A 20,551-nucleotide genomic window follows, 5' to 3' on the forward strand; every position below is an offset into this window, starting at 1 on the left:
ACGACAGTGCCTAAGCTGTGCCTAAATAGTTCCCTCTTGCACTCTTACCGAACGACTTTGACGGACTTTACCCGATGTCATCGACGGAGTTTAGGAACATCGTCTCCTATCATGGTTCAAAAGGCGCTCATGACGAGTAGCTCTACAGGTGGTCGTCGTGGTGGAGCCCTATATATTGTTGCAAAGGAGGAGCATTTCCCTACATATGGATATTTACCTACGTAGATATATGTACTCAGGAACAACGGGTGTATATATTCCTACGATAACCCACCAATCCTTCCCTCACCAGTTTCCACCCCCCTCGACGATTCCAAGTCATCGCGCAACCATTATTCGAACATCTACATCCGCCACCGCGCAAACCTAGGGATCAAACTATCCAGTGCTCAAAATGGCGCCTATCAAAATAGGCCTCGTCGGCCTCTCTGCCAACGGGTAAGTACTTTTCTCGCAAGGCTCGGGCCCCCTTTTCTCGCAACACCTCACAAGCCACAACCACTTGTCATCCGTATTCACTCACTCACTCACTCACTGCCTCATCACCCCCATCCTGGATACACCCGCATTGTTGCCTCGCTGGCATTCGATCGGTACATCTCATTATCACCGGCGTCTAACATATCTACTATTCTACGCGCACCAGCTCGTGGGCCTCTCGCGCTCACCTGGGCTACCTTGGCAAAACGGACAGATACACCATCACGGCGCTCCAGAACAGCAGCGAAGCATCGGCCAAGAAAGCAGTCGAGAAGTACGACCTCCCGCCCTCGGTGTCGACGTACGGGGACATCGACTCGCTCGCCGCCGACAAGGACGTGGATCTAGTCGCCATCTCGGTCAAAGTGCCGGACCACTACGGGCTGGCCAAGGCGGCTCTCGAGGCCAACAAGTCGGTCTTCGTCGAGTGGCCGCTCGCGGCGTCCCTGGGGCAGGCGGAAGAACTCACGGCGCTCGCACGCTTACGAGGAGGGTCTGGCGTCCGCACGCTCGTCGGCCTGCAGGCCCGACAGGACCCGTCGATCGTCAAGGCGCGCGAGATGGTCGCGTCGGGCGCGCTGGGCGACATCCTGGGGACGACGATGCTGGGCTCGGGCATGAGATTCGGCGCCCAGATGTCGGCGGCTTTTGCGTATTCTCTCCCGATCGAAAACGGCGCGAACCTCGTGACCATCCCGGCGAGCCACGCCCTCGACGCGCTGTGTTTCGTGCTGGGCGAGTTCGCGTCCCTGAGCGCCACGCTCGCCAACCACCGTCCGACCGTGTCCCTCGTCGACGGCGACGGCAAGGTCGTCGTCGACTCCCTCCCCAAGACCGCCCACGACTACCTTGCCGTCACGGGCGTCTTGGCAGGCCACCACTCTGCTAACGCCGTCGCAAACGTCGTCTACCAGGCCAGCACGAGCGCGACGGGCAAGAACTTCTACTGGGAGATCAACGGGACAAAGGGCTCTCTCGTCCTCGAGGCCGCCGGGGGCCATCCGCAGATCTGGCACCCTTCGTTGAAATTCGTCGAGGCCGCCGCCGCCACCGACCCAGGGGCGCTCCAGGACGTCCCTGGGGTCCCCGTGCCGGACGGACCGTCGTACAATGTAGGTGTGGCGTGGGATGCCTTCGCCGGCCACGGGCCAGGGAGTGTCGTTACCTTCGAAGATGCCCTCGTCAGGCATAAGATGATTGATGCGATCTACAAAAGTAACGAGTCGGGTAAGAGGGAGAGTTACTTGTGATGGATGACCTCACTGACCGATGATATACGCCATTGATCGACACTGGGTGTCTAACTAGTATTTGTATCGCGTACATCTAATGAGAATACAGATACGGACGTATACTGACTGATTCATTAACACTTCCAACATCTTTCACATCTTTCACAATTTCAATTTCAGCTAATGCATAGATAGGTATGTACCTACCTACCTACCTCAGGTACCTAGGATAGTAGTCGTGACACTTCCAAAACCCCGAATCCATCGAAATCAAATCAAACCGAAATTCAACCCGTTGTCCGTCTCATCAGGGTACAAATCACGCCTTCCTGCTGTACGAACCAATGGTTACAAATATGCCATTCCTTCTCTGGATGAGTCAATTCCACCCTAAACTCTCGGAGTAATTGTGGGACGACTTTTTGCATTTCGATCATTGCTATAGCAAATCGCACACGGTGGTTAGTATTATGCTCGCCTTCAAGTCAAAGGAAAAAACCACAACATATCAGAGACCTCGACAAGTTCCAACTGGCTTGTTTATCCTTGACGGCACAAGAAAGAGCCAGGGATAAAAATATTTTGGAAACTCGGGAAAGAAAAACCAAAAACCAAAAACCAAAAAACTCACAGATATTCCGACCAATGCACTTCCTGCTCCCTCCGCCAAAGTTCAATTCGAGAATGTTGTCCATCTGCTTCAGCTGTGCCTCGGAGGCTTCCAGCCACCGCTCGGGTTTGAATTCGTCCGGGTCAGGGAACACGGCGGGATCTCGATTCGTCACCCACGGGTTGATGCCGACGATGGTGCCGCCGGGGATGAAGTGACCGTCGATCTCGATGCCCTCGGCAGGGACGTGGCGTTCCATCAGCAACCCGACCGACGGGTGGATGCGCATGGATTCCTTCAACACGGCGTTGTAATACGGCAGGTCATTCGTGGACTCCTTGTACTTGATGGGCGTGCTCAGTTTGCCTGCCTTGTCGGCCGCGTCGATCTCTTCGACCACCCTGGCCATACATTTTGGGTTGCGGCACAGGTAGTAAATCACTGCTCGAAGCGCGATTGCCGTGGTGTCGCTCCCTGTGTAAAGTGAAAGGGAAAAAAATAACAGTCAAAATCAGTGACACTACCGCACCTCCGGAGAAAAACGTACCTGCGAAGACGTTTGTCGACAAGTGGACAATGATGTCCCGGGTACTCATCTTCAGCGGATCCGAGGACTTGACGTACGCCCATCTAGAGAGCATATCTCGGCCCTCGACGTCGGCGTTGATGAGTTCTCCGTCCCGCTTGATCGACGCCCGTCCGTTGATCGCCTTGAGCGTGAAAACGAGCACCTGATTCCACGTTTCCATGGCCGGCATCAACATGGAAAACAACGGGTTGCCCAAAAGGTACTTGTGGTACTCGGGCACCTGCCCGCACAGAGCAGCGTAGGTGAGCATGCCTTCGATCGCCTTCATCATGCCGTCCACGTCCCGTCCTTGGTCCAAGAAGCCCAGTTTGCTCGCGAACGTGACCTCGCCGACGACGTCAAACGCAAAGTACTGCAGCCAGGCACCCAGGTCGACGGGTTTTCGGATCTTCGCGAACTCGTCGAGCTTCTGCATGAACAGCGCGATGCACGAGTCGATCGCCTCTTCCGACTCGAGAAGGTTGGGCAGACTGTACGCGGCGCCGACCTTGCGTTTCTCCACTCTGTGGTAGTGCGGGTCTCGCGTCGAGAACAGGTTCATCTCGGGCTTCTTCTTCCACGACACGCATTGGATGGGGTAGAATGCCGACTTTGTAAAGTTCTCCTTGATGTTGTAGATGACGGGGATGTAGGCCGGGTCGGCGATGGAGACATGGTTCGGCGCGATGCGGACCAGAGTGCCGTACTTTCGATGCAGCTCTACTGCGGTCAGGTGCGCCTTTCCCTTCCAGACGTCGTACAGTCTCCAGAACTTGGTGTAGGCGGCCACCGGCGGCCCTGGAATCGATACCAGGTGCCGTTGAAACTTGTTCCAGAACAGGCGAAGAACGATAAAGGCAGCAACGAGCTGCAGTGGGTAGCTGACGGCGAGTGTCCGCAGCTGGGAGAACAACGCAGCCTTTTCCGAGTGAGTCGCTGGTGCCATCGTTGGTAGCTCCTCGTCCTGCGAGAATGGAACAGGTCAGGCTGAGGGTGTGGCAGACTTCTTTGCTGACGGTGGCCCTACTATATGTCTTGCCCGGTCTACCAGCACATCAACAAGTAACTTCACCCATGTGCCCGAAGTATACAGGTCACGTTTCGGAAACGCCAGAATACTCCACCGGTCATGATCCGACCACTGGATCGTGGCATGAATCATTAATCGAATCTCTGATTGACAGCAGCAGCGGATGGATGGGCGTGTTCGACCCACTTGGACGAAGCCTCCCACTTGGTGAAGTTCTGGCAATGGTGGAGATACGAGGGCGGAGTGCGGAGTCGTTGATCTGGAGGTGCTCGATCCGGCCATGTCCCATCCCATCCCACATCACCATCTACGGGTACGAGTACTAGGTTGTTGACTCGCAGAATATAGTTGTTGCGATTGGAGGAATCACAGTCGCAAGTCGTGGCGGGTTGAGTAGGCTCTGAAGGATTTGAAAACTCAAACAAGGACGTACTTTTGTATTGATTGCCTTTGGTATCATGACTGGTTCGCGACGGCTACAATCTGCAATCAGCCGCACTAAATATCTGCTATGCTCCGGAACAAGCACATTGAAGCTGACACGACCCCTGACATTGCAGCTGCTCGATGTTGCAGAGAATGAATAACATTCGTGACGGCCCTAAGTGGAGGTCGGAGGTCCTGGACACCCTATCCTTGCTCGGCAGTTCTTCACGAACTTCAGTAAGAGTCGTCGATGGCTTCGTAACAGGGCCCACGGGGCACTTGGTCCCTACGTTGCGTCTCCAATCTGGATTATCGTATACTGGTCTGCTCGATTTCGGGTTCATGCCGACGACGGTCAATGGCCAGGCCCCCTTCCGATGGGGTGTCGCTGATGAATTCAAGCTCTCAGGCCGTTGAATCGCTGCACTCGCATGCTTTATGATCAGCACTGGGCCTTCCATGCCTTGTACTCTGGTTGCTGCCTTCCACTGCACAGTGAACCGTGCCTCATTGTGCATGCCGCCTGTGACATCTCGTAACAAGATACCAGAAATGGTCATGACGACACTGGTTTAGATAACATCTCAGGGGAGAGAGAGAGGTCATATCCGTGGATGACAGTAGTCAGTCTCTCTTCATGCATCGCTCTCCGCTCACAACAACTTCAGCTGTCCAGTCACTTGGTCAACAACACTCTTGGGACCTAAGACTCCCAGGACCGTAGCGCTACCAGCAGCAATCTGTGTCCTGCCTGCGTCGTGGATGATTCTTGCGCAGAGACCAAGACTCATCGCCTGGGCCTGCAACGTTTCCAGCTCTTCCTCAGATTTGGCCTGCACCGCGATCTTAGGTTGTCCTCCCCATTCCCAGCGCTTGAGGAGAGGTGCGGACGACGGGTGATTGACCAGGTACTTGTAGCATGCCAGAGTGGCATGGGAACACTGTGCGGCAATCTTACCTGTGGGACCTCGTCAGTAAGAGCGCACATTTACGGGAACACACCAAGCCTGGTGCGAGTGAGACTGAGACCGACCTTTGCCCATGCCCAGATCCGTCCTGACCGCCAATACCAGCTTGACTTCTTCCTTGGAATCTCTGAAATCCCTGAGCTCATTTCCGTCTCCGCCATCCTCGTCTTCTTCTTCATCCTCGTCCTCGTCGTCCGCTTGCTCATCGCTCGAATCCGCATGAACCTTCACATCGTAGCTGTTTGGCCAACTTTTCTTGACTCCACCTGAAGTGCTCGAACCGCCAAAAACGCCGATACTGCTGCCCTGTCCGATGAAATAGCCCGCCAGCAGGCCGAGAAGAAGGGACGAAACCGCTACCGCCGCGAGAGAAGGAGGAGCCTTTTCGGCCATGGCTTGGGACCGGACGACGTCAGAGCAGCTGTGCGTGCAGGAAGAGACAATTGCTCGCGATTCGGTCCTTGGCCTCCAGTACTCAGTGGGAAAGAGGGACAAAAATTAAACCTCGGGGGCACCTTGGGCTCTTCCACGCTCTTTCTAGGAACAATGGGAGTATGGAAAATCGCATAACGCGCTCTGGGAATCCCACCTCGCTGCTTTTAGAAGTTCAGCCTCGTCTTATACGTAGCCTCACCAGCAGTGCCCCTGACTGCGGGCGAGAAAAGGTAACGTAGGTGGGTAGAAGAGAACTACCTTGACTGTGATGACCCAGGAATAGCCCGTCGACGTCTGTTTCACGATGTGGTGGGCGATCAATTACCTGTTCTTCGTTGTAGGATTCCGTTCCCGCAGGACCAAAGTTACCCTTGTATACCGCACCCCAGACTTCATAGACGACAGGATGAGACAATAGACGGCTCGCGGTGTCGGGATGGCTCAAGAATTCCTTACGGACTGGTTGGGGCTGGCCGGATATATCGGCGAAGAAGTGTTAACTTCGAGTCGAGAGACGCACTAGACATAATGAAACCAGCGGCGGTTAAGTTCGAAGCCTGACAAAGCCAGATTGATAGATTCAGCTTCAGATTTCGGAATAAAATGTATAGAATTACTTTGGCACTGGACTGAGCCTTTGCTGCAAGCAATGCGAACTAATCATCTATTTAGACATCATAGGCATGATCGACATGGCACGATTTACTAATTTTTTTTTAAATCTGAGATCGAGAAAATCCCCATCATGTCGCTCACCGTGGCGCAGCCCCGTTACCAGTCGCAGTACCGGTAGCAGCAGCGGCGGCAACCTTGGGCTCGGCATCGCCAGCAGGGACGCTCTCGTGTGTGACGTCGTCATCAGTCGAGATATCCTTATGCAGGACCTTTGGTTCCGACAGGCCATATATCGTGATGAAGGCCATGCCCAAGAAGGCGCTGATGCAGGAAAACACCAACGCGACGATACCTCTCGCAGTGAAGCCACTGGCGATAGGACCGACTTGCTCGGGTTGGCCATCCAGGTCGAGAAAGTCCTCGGTGTGCGCGGCGGCGTTACCCGTGATCGGAATCCCAGCGGCCTGGCAGACGTCGTAATGTTGCTGAGGGATCTTGTGCGTCTGCTGAATCACGTCGGGGGCTTCGACAAAGGTCATGGCCAGACCCTGTTCCAAGTGCCAATCAATGTGGCAGTGGAACATCCAGACGCCCGGGTTGTCAGCGACGAAGCGGATGACATAGTACCCATTGGGCGGGAGGACGAAGGTATCTCGACGAGCAGGTATGCTTCGGAACGCCGTGTGGTTCGACGGGTCGTATGGGACCGGATCGCCGTCGGCAAAGTCGAAGAAGTGCTCGCCGTAAGTGGGGAAACGCTCGATGGCCTGGAAATGGTGCCCGTGAAGATGAAACGGGTGGGCGCCACCGTCTTGGTTGTTCAGAACGATCTGCACCACGTCGTTGTGCTTGAGGACCATCGTGTGCGTGTACTCGCCATAGACGAGCTCGTTGGTGGCCAAGTCGCCGGCGCTCATGACGGTGTAGAGGGTGGGTACTTTGGGCTTGGTGTAGGTGATGTTGTTGAGGAACGCGTAGCCGAAGCCGTTGCGGAGATTGGCCATGATCACGTCAAGGAAGATCTCGTGGTCCGGCTCAGGGAGAAGATCCATCTTGTCATGAGGAATCAAGGTCATATCGTCCAACGGGTAGAGATCCGCTGAGGTTTCGACCTGCATCACGGCCTCTGGGTGTGGAGCGGCGGCGTCATATTCCAGCCAGTTGGTATTGTTGAGCTGAAGATCCGGACGGATGACATCGAGCAAATTCGAGTCAGCGACGGTGACGATGGGGAAGTTCTTGTCGGTGGTGTTCTTGGTGGTGAGGAGGAACGAGTATCTTTGGGCAGGGGAGAGGTAGAGTAGATCAGCCTCGGTGGGGTCTGTATATACGCCGTCGATTTCTACGACTCTGAAGGTGTGTTCCTCGATATAAAAGTATTGTGACACAAACGCCCCGATGTTGACTAATCTTATCAGATAAGTCGTGTCTGGTTTGACCGCAATGCTAGAGTTTTGGGTGTCATTGAGCAAGAAGGAATTGGGCACAGGCTCGGCACCGGTAGGGTTGTAGAGAGACAAGAAGCGAATGTCTTCGACGAATCCATGGTACCAGTCGCCGAGGGTGATGGTGAGCTCTTCGTCGTACTGATCGTTGAAGAAGGCATCCTTGTCATGCACAATAAGTGCCTGTCGGTAGCCGTCTGGGTAGCAGAAGTCAGTGTGGCAGTGATACCAGTAGGTGCCGTTCTGGTTCACGGTGAAGTTGTAGGTGAAGCTGTATCCCGGAGGAATTGGGCACTGAGTGACCATTGAAGGGCCATCCATGTCGCTGGTATTGGTCTGGAACATGCCGTGCCAATGGATGCTGGTGTTCTTGTCGCCCAGGCCGTTGTACATGTTGACCACAAGGCGGTCGCCCTTGTCAACCTCAATGATGGGCAGCGGCCATTGCCCGTTGATGCCAACCACCTTCTTCTCGAGCATTCCGTCCGGGTTGGCATTGACCCAACTTACGTTGAAGTCGTAAGTGACGGTTTTGGCAGTGGCCCATCCCGAGAGCAGTAACAGGCCCAAGGTCAAGAGGAGCATCTGAGCAAGTTTCGCCATGGCTGGCAATGTGAAGTATCGGGTGCTACAGCAGCAGCTGGCGGAAACACCCTCGATATAAGGGAAGCTTAGCGGAAGCTTGCCAAGGCTTCAGAGGTCGATGTCGAGGAGGGCGAGCATGAGCCGTCCTCTGAGAGAAAAAGACATCAGTTTTTCTAGATGTGAGATAAGACAAGATCAAACCGACATGCCAGACGGGTACCGTCCAGTCTGTGGACAGCCCGATGCCGGCAAGCATGTCGACCTCACGCCGCCGCCCATTGCAATGGGCTCCGGGCATCTTCCATAGTCGCTGCTTGGCAGAAGACGGTGTGTTCTTGGCGGGCACGGGGCGTCGCCTTGGTTGTCTTGTACAGGAACCTTGTGCTGTAAAATTCTGTCGTCTCAGGTCTGTGTCCACCTGGGCTGCAGGGCCCGTACGGGGAGAGGCTCCTTCGTCTGCCAATCCCCAGCTGGATGTCGCTGCAAGTTGATGGAGCGATTATCTCGGGCGGGTTAGCGGAGGTCCAGATGTGTCAGACGTGGCATCAAAGTTATCAGATGCTCGCTTCACGCTTGTGTCCGCCAATGCCAGCGACTGCTGCACCCGCTGCACCACCAAAGCTTCTCCTGGGATCCCTGAAAAAAGCTCAACAACCCTGCTCCCGCTCGTATTCCAGGCCGCGATTATCTTATCGTTTCACGTTATCAGATGATCAATCACCAGTTTGAGGACGAACTAGTCCCAGTGGCGCCCAACACCATGAGAACGAATGCAGACCCGACTGGGTTCTTGTCTTGACTCTTCGTGGACTCTGTGTTGGGAACACAGACCTCTTCACTCCTCCTGCTCCCTCGTTACGGCCCCCCGAACTTCGGCCAGCATTCATTATTCCCGCACTCTCTCGTTCTCCCGCAGAGGAAAGAAATCCCTTCTCCCACTACCAACGGCTAGTGCGGCTACTTTCCCTGTGGAGTTGACGCACCGGAGCCCGCTTGACAATTGACTTACCTTATTAGTCCCCCCGAAAACTCCATGCTATACCGTTCCCAAGCTTCTCTCGTCCTCCGATCTTGATTTGCTTGGTGGTACACATAATAATAAAGCCCTTTTCGCCGGGGTGTCTCTGTCCTCCCTTTTCCCCCGTATGAGGGAGTGCAGTATCTTATCTCATCTCATCTCATCTAATCCATCGTTATCACCATGACGAACGTCTTTGGTGTCCAAATCTTCTTCATCATCTTTCGAGAATGTCTCGAGGCCGTCATCATTGTGTCGGTGCTTCTATCCTTCTTGAAGCAGTGCTTGGGTCAACCTCACCAGGATCCGGTTATATATAAGCGACTGAAACGACAAGTATGGGCGGGTTCGCTGGGCGGCATCTTGATAGCGCTCATCATCGGAGGCGCCTTCATTGGCGTCTTCTATGGCCTGGGACATAACCTTTGGGCTGAATCCGAAGATCTCTGGGAGGGCATCTTCTACCTCATTGCCAGCCTCATCATCACCGTCATGGGACTCGCTATTCTGCGAATCAACAAGACCAAAGAGAAATGGAGGGTCAAGATTGCTCAAGCCCTAGTCGCCAAGAAACACCACAAGGACGCTGCTTCAAGACTTGGTGAATGGTCTCGACGATACGCCATGTTCATCCTGCCCTTCATCACCACTCTTCGTGAGGGTCTTGAGGCAGTGGTCTTTGTTGGCGGTGTATCCCTCGGTCTCCCTGCCACTGCTTTTCCCATTCCAGTCATCACCGGTATACTGGCAGGATTACTTGTTGGATTCCTCATCTATCGTGGCGGCAACTACATGACCATTCAATATTTCCTGATCGCCTCTACCTGCGTCTTGTATCTGATTGCGGCAGGCATGTTCTCAAAGTCTATTTGGAGCTTGCAATTCTACAAATTCGCTCAACAGGTTGGCGGTGATGTCGCCGAGTCTGGCAATGGCCCTGGCTCGTACAATATCAAACAGACGGTGTGGCATGTCAACTGCTGCAGTCCAGAGATCGATCACGGCTGGGACATCTTCAATGCCATCCTGGGCTGGCAAAACACCGCCACCTATGGATCGGTCATCTCATACAACATCTACTGGCTGTTCATCATTGTCTGCATCTGCTTCATGCTCTACGAGGAGCGTACTGGATATCTGCCGGGCCAGAAGGCCTTCCTGAACTTCTTGTCAAAGGTTCCAGGCTTCAGAAGCTATGCAGGCCGTAAGCTCACTGCGTCCAAGCAGGATGCCGCGGCTATCATCAAGCAGGTCCAAGCAGATAATTTCACCCATGGGGTCCAGGGTCCTCTTGCTTCGACTTAGAGATCAAAGAGGTTGTGGACGCATGTGAACTATGCCTCTGGTCTCCGGATATTTCGTCTTGGCCGGTGTGGGAGGAGCCTAGAGCGAGAGATGGCCGCGGGAAGCGACGGTCGTCGCTAGCATAGCCATAGATGACGCCTGCTTATTGATAGATACAAAACTTCATAATTGACTCACTCTCTTAACGCGTTGCTCTTTCCATAGCTCCTACAGCTCCTTTCACTTCGAGGCTTAGGACAGCCAAGCTGCGTGAAGGCCACTTTGTTGGGGCTTCATAGTTCGATCCGATATCGCTTTATGGGCACAATGAGACCAAAGTCATTCGGGGACCTTGGAAAAACAACCTGGTCTGAGTGGTTGAAAATCTTCGCTTGATGAAGAGACCATCTAACAGCCCGACCTCACACCACTCTCGCGGTTAGTTGTCAGAAGCAGATCCAAGCCTTTGTTTGGCTCTCTTGGCCCTATCTGGGCACCCTAAAGCCATAAGCTGCCGAGTTTCGCTTAGGAGATGGGGCAGTTCGTGGGACTCTACCGAGAGAAAACAGTGGGCTCTGCCTGGTGACTGTTTTCCGTTCAACCCAGCGCGAATTGCTTACTGTTTCTGGCATTCAGAGCCAAGACTGCGCGAGCAGAGTGGATTTGTTTGTTGGTCCTCAACCCACCCCCGAATGATCATGCGGACCGGCATGGCACCTCGTTGGACCTCATGCAGCCGCCGCCAGACCGATGTCTTTGGTTGTTGTTATCTGATAATCGGCTGACATCGGTCCCAGGCTCCTTCTTTTGGCAGTCGACACCTCTGCGGGCACGCTTGTCTCCCAGAATTTTGCTTCAGGCATGGCGACTATTGGCCGAGTGTGTCCTGATGCTCCGCTTCTGTACGGATCAAGATTGTAATCTTATCAGATAATCTCTTGCTGCCTCTGTGCGAGACTAACGACTGATGCAGAACAAGTGAACTTCTTCCACTTTTTCATTGTCATGCAAACTGTTCAGGTGCAAACTTACTTGTCTGAATCGCCGGTTAACGGGAAATGGGAGGCAGGACCAGGTTTGCCACTGCTATTGATGACACATAGTGTGGTGTACGGTGCCGCTCGAGGGATGACTCCTGGTTGCATTTTTCAATACTAGGTAGGGAGGGATTGACGATGCTCTGATGGCTGTCTGCCGATGTCGACACCGGTTGTCGGCTTAATCTCCACCATGCGAGGGCTGGACAGTTGATCGAACTCTTCGGAGGATCTGTCCTGAACGACCCTGCCAACGTCGAGGGTGACCAAATCGCCTTGACGACCACCTTGCTTTTTCTCAGGACCAGAAAATTTTCTTGGACGTCATGGGTCCAGAGACCTTTTTTGCTTCCCTTCAGCGGTATTAGATGTAATTTGAGGCGCCAATCTACCCTCATCACACCTCACTGTGGTCCTGTTCAGCTCTCGATGACTTTACTCGACATACTTTGATAACGAGCCGACGCGTGTGCCTGGCGCGCCCTCCGCTCAGACACAGGACTGCGCGATCATGTCTGATCACGTTTTACCAAGGATCCAAGGATGGTGTCAACAAGAAACTCCCCATTCTGGTGAGGGTAATAATTCAGTTTGAAAGGACATGCGCAACAAACCCTAGAGCTTGCGACCCTCATCGTCATTGTATGCACGTGACCTGAAGTTTGTGACGTAAACCATCGAATATCGCGGCGTCGGTTGCAGCTCAACAGAAACAGACTTGACGATGCCACCCAAGCATGGCCTGAGAAAAGCTATTTGCGTTTAGATGGACTTATTTCACAGCATCACTCAGACCATAGACAACGTTCTCACTTGTGACTGGTACGACACCTTCAAAAATTACAAAATGAGCAGCTCAGATACCGGAGATAAAACTATGGATACAGTGCCAGGAGGCGAAACTCCGCAGTACATTTTCTCCCTCCGTCCCTCGATTCTCAGTGCACGCTGACCCCAGTGGGATAGATACGAGTCCATTAAGACACAGACGCTTCCGACCCCGAAGCAGAGAGGCCAGCTTGGCTGTACGTGAGACACTGCCCTCTGATGTGATGTTCTGTGGCTGACATTATGCGCAGCTGGTCCAAATACCTCTGAAGAAGCCTCGATATCGGAAGAGCGTGCACAAAAGACCGCCGACAATATTAGGTATGGCCAGAATATCTCGGAGTCTGGGGTAGGAGGCAAGACAACCTCTTCGATTGGCTCCGCAGGTCAAGAAGGCGGTTTCGGTGGTACACCAGATCAGAGCGGAAAACAGCCAGATTCGAGACCACAGCAAGGGTACGGGCCCGGTTCTGGCGTCGGAGCATGAATATGTATTCAAGTGTTGCTTCTTTCATTATAAGCACATATTATGGCGAGACATGAACAGTCGTCGGCGGCTTGTCGAAGTCGGTAGAAATTGACTGAGGAGGTCCCTCCGACATAGGAGGAGTAATAGCTTGTTCTGGCACCTTGTCCTTTGGTTCGACTGGTCTCTTGGCTTCTTTCAGAGACTCGAGCGTTACTCCCTTGCCCAACTTCGTGATTCCAACCACAGGTGGATCGCCCTTCTTGACAAATTCGTATAACCCTGGCAGTTTGTTTCCCGCCAATCGAAAAGCGTCTCGTACGACCTGTTCGTGAAGATTCCCCTTGAGCTCGAACACGATCCTGCTGACAGGAATTCGAGCTGCCCAATAGTCGAATTTGCCCTTTCCCTTACCCATACGCACGTCGTTGCCTTTTGTGTAGACACCAATGTTCGCGCTGACTCGTTTGTACAGCTTATACCGTTCACCTCGTAATCTCTGGTGTATGGTCTGCTCGCCAGTGCGCAGTTGTTTTGCCGAAACTCTTCGATCGTGGTCTCTCATACGCAGGCCATAATCCCCCCATACGACAGTAGTTCCGCGCATTGATCCGCCGGTTGGCATGCGGGGCCTGCCTACCATTGACTTCCTCTTCTCAGGTCTCTTGGGGGTGAGCCAATCTTGTCTGGCGGGTATCGTAGAGAATGTTCGGCTGCATCGTGAGAGGTCCTGCGCCGTGCGTGCAGCCACAGATAGCGGTGGGCTGAATTGCGATCTGGAGGAGGAAAGTATTCTAGAGGTCGAGGCCATTGTTTGTGACCGTAGAAATCGCAAGCAGGCCGCTGATGCTATTGTCAGCTTGATAATGGTTAATGGTCGGGTCAGTCATACCTGAAGGCCTGACTGCTGGGCTTGCCATCTTCGGGGCTTCGCAGAGAGTGAGCACCGGTACTGACACTGACACCCACTGCACAAGTGTAGACACTACGTTTCTGCGGTAGTGCCCCAAGACTTTTCACGATTCACGATTCTGAATCTGGTCTTGAGGAGCTCTAGCCCTCGGAAGATTCGCAGCAAAGGAAAGTCTTGGCATCCTGGATGTAGTATTCATACAGCATCGACCATGCCGCTTTAACTCACCGTCCATCCAAAGGGGCCAGTCATAACCCCTATCCTTCTCACTCCATGGACTGCCTTGCTCAGCGTCATGCAGCATATCTCACATGTTGTATCGATAGCGAGGCATCCTCATGTACTCAACCTGGTCGAGATTCGAAAGTAGGAGAAGGATTGCGCTAAAGGTGGCAAAACAGGGTATACTACAGATTTCAGCCATAAAGTACGGCCCTGGAGATTCACTTAAGGATCTCACGATGGAAATGATTGTATGGGCCATTGCGATTAATAGATAACTATAAATATCAATCGTCACCGTAACGGGACAATCGTTCCAGACATTGCGCTCCATCGACTGATAGTCATCCGACTCCGACGGCTACATTTGGTACATGGACATTGTATCTTTCTGATATGGCACGGTGAAGGCCAAGCCTTTCCTACAGACTTGCGAGTATCCATGGCTTGATGCTATGTATCCTTCGTGGAACAGCGTGATGGCTTAGTCCCTCTTGAGCCCACCATGGGCTTTCTCAAGAAGTTCTCGTGCCCCACGAATCATGTTATTCGTTATCATGACCTTTACAGATTCAGGCTGCACGCCGAAAACCCAGAGTAGAAGTGCATGCAGTATATACGGGGTGACTGTATTACGTCCAGAAGCGACGGCGGCTCCGAGCCGACTGACTGCTGTCCTGCTAAAATCTTGTGCAGAAGGGTTGAGAATGTGCACCGGCGTGGGCGTTTGTTGGGTGCTCACATCCGCGAGTGTGATGTTCAATACATCGATGGGGATGCTATTGCACTTAAACTCGCGGGAGAGACCCTCTGAGAAACTGAGCACGAATCCTTTGGTGCCGGAATACACCGCAGCCCAGGGGATACCGACCTGAGCGGCTGAACCGACATTTGCGATGAGGGCGGGGTCGTTCTTCGCCATGACCGGGATCATGAAGCGTGTGAAGTGCGATAGAAAGCGGGTGTTTATGTCGATGACTGCGTCGATTTGTGGGCTGCCTGTGTCGGTAAGCAGTCGATATCCAGGGATAAAAGGAATCCCCCCAACGTTATTGACCAGGACGGTGATGTTCAAGTGGGATATGCCGGCAACCAGCTTTTCGATGCTTTCGTACGGATCTTTTAATGCATCAAAGACAAGGATTTCGAACTTCAGTTTGGGAAATTGTTTTTGTAAAGCTGATCGACGAGATTCCAGTTTTCTTTTGTTCCTGGACAGTATGATCACATTGAAACCTTGGGCCGCAATTGCTTCGACGAATCCCAGCCCAATCTAACGTTGGATGGTTAGTATTCAAATTCAGTCGTTTCAAAGGCTGCCGGCAAGACTCACCCCATCGGTGCCCCCTGTAACCAAGGCGTATGGCTCTTCTCCATGCTTCCAGCGGCTCAGAGAGGATGTCCCAGGTGAGAAGTACAGCCGAAAAAGGGACAGAAGCCTCGACACGGCTGACACAGCAGTAAGGGCTCCTAGGACCTGGAGTGCTTTTGGCACATATTCGTACAACATTGTAGAAGGAGAGTGGAAAAATGAACAATGAAGTTGAAAGTCGAATGTGTCAGGGATGTCCTTATGTAGGTTGCAGAGGGCCCTTTTAGCGTCATGTCTCCCGCCTTACCTAAAGACCAAACAACCCCTCCCTCGAAGAGCATCAGCAAGCATTCAGGTTGCGTATACATGCTGGGGTAGAGGTCGTATTGTCTTGAGCCATTTAAGCGCTAGCCCCGATTTTTCGTGGGTATGAGCATGTAAGCTCGTTACGCAGGTCGACTGTTGGTGCGGGACATTGTGACTCTGGACGCCTAAGGCCCTTTTCCGCCCACCGACTCTGGAATTTGGGACTCGTGAGACTGTACCGATCGAGTGCGAAAAATGTTGATGAACCGGGCCATCCGGCCGAAGTTGATTCCTTTTGATATTCAAGCCCGAACACCTTACCTAGTTGTGCTGGAGAGCATGCCTCCCTTTACTAACCAGCAGTTGAGTTTCGAGGCGGGAGGAGAAACGCTTCCAATCTGCCAACCATATCAGATGAATGGTTCTTCCGTGGCCTATGTATACGCTGATAAACATAGTCACCCGGCGGAAAGAGGGATTGGAGTGGCGGACTGAGGCATGGTTCCTTGGGACGCCTTAAAGCTGAGATGATGCTCCTTGACTACAGGATCTGAGAGTTGTAACTTGTAAGGCGAAAGCGGCGTTGTCCCGCCTAAAAGGGGTTTAGCCTGTCGCGTACAACGAAGGTGCAGTCGCGTCATGCAATTAATTAAGCCGCAACGTGCCTCCAAATCCCTGCGTAGAAAGTGAATATCGACATCGCACTTTTCTAAATCACAGTGTCTGACAATCTGCCCCGAGGACGGTCCTAATGCCTGGAGTCTCTCTTTAATACTCTCTTCCTAGGATTTCGATACAGCACGATGCCTTCGGATATCAGGAGCTTCTTCGGCGGCCGCGGAGTCGAAACAAAGCCTCCTCCCACCGCGGCTCCAGATCCAAAGAAAGAAAAGGTATGCCGATCAGACTCCTACTCACCATAGTGCTTGTTAGGGCTGACAGTGTGTAGGCTAGCAAAGGCACTCAGCGTGGTCGTGGTCGGAAAGTTGTCTCCGATGACGAAGATGAGGAGCCCGTAGACATCAAACCCAAGAAGCCTGCCACGCCAAAAGCCAAAAAGGTCGTAAAAGAGCCGATTGAGGAAGAAACTACAAGTTCTGCCTACTTCGCATCATCGAAAACGAAAAGCACGAAATCAACTCCGGTTAAAGCCACTGCAAACGGCGCAGGCAAGACCCCCACTAAGCAAGTCAATGGCGGAACTCCTTCCACAGGTAGAAGATCTACGAGGAAAACTGCCGCGAAGAACTACGCAGAACCAGACGATGATGATGCTGTAGTGAAGCTGCATGATGACGAAGATGGTGGAGACGACATCTTCAATGATCTTAAGAGTAGAAAGGTCGACGACGATTATGACGAAGGCTCTGATGAGGACGATGTCAAACCACTCAAGAAACAGTCAAAACCAGCCAATGGGCATAACAAAAATCTACAGAAAAATGATGATGATGACGATGACGACGTCGAGACTGCCCCGATTTCCGCACACCATGGAGCTAGTGATGGGCGAGCGAAGAGGACCTCTGCCGTCGCTCCTTCGAGGAAACGAAAGTCTAGAGCGTCAGTGGAAGATGAGGAGGAAGACGATTTCTTGGATGACGATGACGCAACACCCAAGAAGAAGACGAAGACAACAACCACGAGTGCTGCAAGGAAACCTCGACCTGCGGCTAAGAATGAGGAGCGGGAAGAGAGCAAGGAGATCAAGTCAATACTTGATAACATCCCTACAGTACGAGCTCCAACACCTCCACCGAGAGATGAAAACAAGAAGTGGACCTACCAGCCTGGAGGAGGCAACGCCGGCGCTGCACCACCAGAAGCCGGAAGTGCAGAGATCCCGGTTGGGGAGCCAAATTGTCTGGCTGGATTGACCTTCGTGTTCACGGGCGTTTTGCGTTCCCTCGGGCGAGAGGAGGGTCAGAGCCTCGTGAAACAATACGGGGGTAAAGTCACGGGAGCACCATCAAAGAAGACGAGCTATGTGGTCATCGGTAGCGATGCTGGACCGAAAAAGCTCGAAACCATCCGAAATTTGGGCATAAAGACCATTGATGAGCAAGGTCTATTCGCTTTGATCAAGCAACTCCCTGCAAATGGCGGTGATGGCAAAGCTGCCGAGGCATACGCCGAGAAGCAGGCCAAAGAAGAAGCCAAGATCCGCAAAGAAGCAGAAGAAATGGAGGCGCGAGAAAAGCAGAAGCAGAAAGAGGCAGAGAAGGCAGCGAAGGCAGTTGCTGCACGGACAGGTGCTCCACCCCCATCGGGAAAACCAAAGGTCAAATCTGATGATCGGCTCTGGGTCGATAAATATGCTCCTGATTCACTCACCGGTGTCTGTGGTAACAAGTCACAAGTTGAAGGCTTGCAGAGATGGCTGCGGAACTGGCACAGCAATGCAAAAAGCGGGTTCAAGAAAGCAGGAGCTGATGGCAAGGGGGTATTCCGTGCTGCACTCCTTCACGGCCCACCTGGAGTTGGCAAGACTACCGCTGCCCACCTTGTTGCCAAACTCGAAGGGTATGATGTAGTCGAAAGCAATGCCAGTGATACCCGGAACAAGAAGCTGTTAGAGACGGCTCTGAAAGGCGTGCTGGATACGACATCTTTGCTTGGGTATTTTGCTGGTGATGGCAAGAAAGTCGACCCGACGAAGAGAAAACTCGTCTTGATCATGGATGAGGTGGATGGAATGTCCGCAGGCGACCGAGGTGGTGTCGGTGCCCTTGCTGCTGTTGCTAAGAAGACGTCCATCCCAATGATCCTCATTTGTAACGACCGAAACCAGCCCAAAATGAAGCCTTTCTTTCAGGTCACGGCAGAGTATGCATTTCGACGCCCGACGACCGATATGATACGTGGAAGGATTGCAACTATCTTGTATCGAGAAGGCATGAAGTTGCCGCCGCCAGTTATGAATGCTTTGATCGAGGGCTGTGGTGGTGACATTCGACAAATCATCAACATGATCTCCACCATCAAGCTTGACAACAAAGATCTCGATTTTTCCGATACAAAGGCGATGTCGAAGGCTTGGGAGAAGCATGTCATACTGAAACCTTGGGACATTGTCAACAAAATTCTTCGTCCACAAATGTTCGCTGCGAGTTCAACCGCCACTTTGAACGACAAGACCGAACTGTACTTCAACGACCACGAATTTAGTTATCTCATGCTCCAAGAGAACTATCTGAAGACACAGCCGAGCCTCGCAAGTGGCTACTCTGGCAAAGAGAGGGATTTGAAGCTCTTGGAGCTCGTTGACAATGCGGCATCTAGCATCAGTGACGGAGATCTAGTCGATAGGATGATCCATGGCACACAACAACAATGGAGCTTGATGCCTACTCACGCCATTTTCAGTTTTGTCCGGCCTGCCAGCTTCATGTACGGTAATTTTAACCAACAGGTTGGGTTCGCAGGGTGGCTTGGACAAAACAGCAAACAAGGTCAGTTGTTTTTCTGAACGTATTGATGTGTACTAACAGCTACATTACAGGCAAACTATCTCGCCTCGTCAAAGAAATCCAAGGTCATATGCGACTTCGGTCTTCAGCTGATCGCCACGAAGTTCGTCAACAATACCTTCCGGCTCTGTGGAGTCACACTGTTGGGAAATTGCAGCAAGGCAAAGATAATGTCCCAGATGTCATTGACTTTATGGATTCATACTATTTGACCAAGGAGGACTTCGATGCCATGCTCGAGCTGGGCGTGGGACCAATGGATATGGAACGTGTCAAGCTCGACACACAAACCAAAGCCACTTTCACGAGATTGTACAATCTGCAGAGTCATCCGATGCCATTTGTCAAAGCTAGCAATGTCCTGGGTATGGCCAAAGGCGGGGCGGGCAAGAAAGAGAAGCCAGATCTCGAAGAGGCCGTTGACGATTCCGACGTGGATGAGGCTCTTGGCCCAGACGTGGACGGCCCAGACGATGAAGAAGATGAGCTGGATCTGAAGAAGGACAAGTACGTCAAAGTGCCGAAGAAGAAGCCCACAGCTTCTGTAGCAAAGGGCAAAAACAAACGGAAGAAGGATGATGATGACGAGGTTGACACGACAGTTGAAGAAGAGGCGCCGAAGAAGAAGAAGCCCGCTGCGGGCGGCGGCAGAGGTGGCAGAAAGAGCAAGGGCAGGGTGTGAAAGAGTACATGTCGAGGTCGGCGTCCCTTGAGGCTTCGACTGGGTGTTCTCCATGGTCGAACAAAAAAGTGTACAATAGACTTCGGATGAGGTGACGGTTCCTATGCAAAATGTCGATAATCAGGCTCCTGCATTGCCTGCGAAGTAACAGTTCTGTCACAACAGACATACAGCGCATCAGCAGTATCAGATATTCCAAAGACGTCTTATGTTTGTTTCAAAGGTTATCGTGACACCTGACACTCGTTCACGGTACATACTCAGGCGGTGGCTGACTGCCACTATAAACCTCGGGAGCTACTGTGGTCTCTAAGCCAGTCGACTCGTTCAAGTCTGAGCGTGGATCTGCAGCTTGATCATCACCTCGATCGTATTCGCGCTCTTCTGCCGCATCTTCACCTTTCTCGGCTTTCGTTTTGCGCCTCATCTTGTCGTCTGCTGCTCCTCCAATGCTGGTCTTTTCTTTTTCGCCCGACGTTTTGGGTCAAGAGAGGGTTATGCTGCTGCTGTCTCTGCCCTGATGGGCGTTGGCGTTGTTAGTGTTGTTGCCAAGGGCCTTTCCCTTTGCGGTACCGCCTTCGTAGAGGCGACGGCCGGTCGCGGGAGGAAGGAGTACTAT

The 20,551-nt window shown here is 52.7% G+C and overlaps 9 protein-coding genes across 9 annotated transcripts; 4 read left to right on the top strand and 5 right to left on the bottom strand.

Annotated features, from left to right (window-relative positions):
* Positions 1 to 394: 394 nt before the first annotated feature.
* On the top strand, positions 395 to 1,730 carry PV08_06782 (uncharacterized protein; the record flags this gene model as incomplete). Its single annotated transcript, XM_016381115.1, has 2 exons — positions 395 to 438; positions 647 to 1,730. 2 exons carry the CDS (start codon positions 395 to 397, stop codon positions 1,728 to 1,730), a joined length of 1,128 nt encoding a protein of 375 aa, XP_016234217.1.
* A 269-nt stretch (positions 1,731 to 1,999) lies between these two features.
* PV08_06783 (uncharacterized protein) lies at positions 2,000 to 3,836 on the bottom strand (the record flags this gene model as incomplete). The annotated part of the gene is made up of 3 exons (XM_016381116.1): positions 2,000 to 2,151; positions 2,344 to 2,796; positions 2,870 to 3,836. 3 exons carry the CDS (start codon positions 3,834 to 3,836, stop codon positions 2,000 to 2,002), a joined length of 1,572 nt encoding a protein of 523 aa, XP_016234218.1.
* A 1,163-nt stretch (positions 3,837 to 4,999) lies between these two features.
* On the bottom strand, positions 5,000 to 5,707 carry PV08_06784 (peptidyl-tRNA hydrolase; the record flags this gene model as incomplete). Its single annotated transcript, XM_016381117.1, has 2 exons — positions 5,000 to 5,304; positions 5,380 to 5,707. 2 exons carry the CDS (start codon positions 5,705 to 5,707, stop codon positions 5,000 to 5,002), a joined length of 633 nt encoding a protein of 210 aa, XP_016234219.1.
* A 794-nt stretch (positions 5,708 to 6,501) lies between these two features.
* PV08_06785 (uncharacterized protein) lies at positions 6,502 to 8,412 on the bottom strand (the record flags this gene model as incomplete). Its single annotated transcript, XM_016381118.1, has 1 exon — positions 6,502 to 8,412. The coding sequence occupies one exon, from the start codon at positions 8,410 to 8,412 to the stop codon at positions 6,502 to 6,504; it is 1,911 nt and encodes a 636-aa protein (XP_016234220.1).
* A 1,183-nt stretch (positions 8,413 to 9,595) lies between these two features.
* PV08_06786 (uncharacterized protein) lies at positions 9,596 to 10,717 on the top strand (the record flags this gene model as incomplete). Its single annotated transcript, XM_016381119.1, has 1 exon — positions 9,596 to 10,717. The coding sequence occupies one exon, from the start codon at positions 9,596 to 9,598 to the stop codon at positions 10,715 to 10,717; it is 1,122 nt and encodes a 373-aa protein (XP_016234221.1).
* Positions 10,718 to 12,580: 1,863 nt separating this feature from the next.
* On the top strand, positions 12,581 to 13,048 carry PV08_06787 (uncharacterized protein; the record flags this gene model as incomplete). Its single annotated transcript, XM_016381120.1, has 3 exons — positions 12,581 to 12,642; positions 12,700 to 12,758; positions 12,813 to 13,048. The coding sequence occupies 3 exons, from the start codon at positions 12,581 to 12,583 to the stop codon at positions 13,046 to 13,048; spliced, it is 357 nt and encodes a 118-aa protein (XP_016234222.1).
* Positions 13,049 to 13,088: 40 nt separating this feature from the next.
* Positions 13,089 to 13,838, bottom strand: PV08_06788 (ribosomal protein L16; the record flags this gene model as incomplete). Its single annotated transcript, XM_016381121.1, has 1 exon — positions 13,089 to 13,838. One exon carries the CDS (start codon positions 13,836 to 13,838, stop codon positions 13,089 to 13,091), a length of 750 nt encoding a protein of 249 aa, XP_016234223.1.
* An 808-nt stretch (positions 13,839 to 14,646) lies between these two features.
* Positions 14,647 to 15,672, bottom strand: PV08_06789 (uncharacterized protein; the record flags this gene model as incomplete). The annotated part of the gene is made up of 2 exons (XM_016381122.1): positions 14,647 to 15,435; positions 15,496 to 15,672. 2 exons carry the CDS (start codon positions 15,670 to 15,672, stop codon positions 14,647 to 14,649), a joined length of 966 nt encoding a protein of 321 aa, XP_016234224.1.
* A 911-nt stretch (positions 15,673 to 16,583) lies between these two features.
* On the top strand, positions 16,584 to 19,932 carry PV08_06790 (uncharacterized protein; the record flags this gene model as incomplete). The annotated part of the gene is made up of 3 exons (XM_016381123.1): positions 16,584 to 16,673; positions 16,730 to 19,232; positions 19,283 to 19,932. The coding sequence occupies 3 exons, from the start codon at positions 16,584 to 16,586 to the stop codon at positions 19,930 to 19,932; spliced, it is 3,243 nt and encodes a 1,080-aa protein (XP_016234225.1).
* Positions 19,933 to 20,551: the final 619 nt, after the last annotated feature.

The sequence above is a fragment of the Exophiala spinifera genome, assembly GCF_000836115.1.
Source record: "Exophiala spinifera strain CBS 89968 unplaced genomic scaffold supercont1.5, whole genome shotgun sequence".
Taxonomy (NCBI): domain Eukaryota; kingdom Fungi; phylum Ascomycota; class Eurotiomycetes; order Chaetothyriales; family Herpotrichiellaceae; genus Exophiala; species Exophiala spinifera.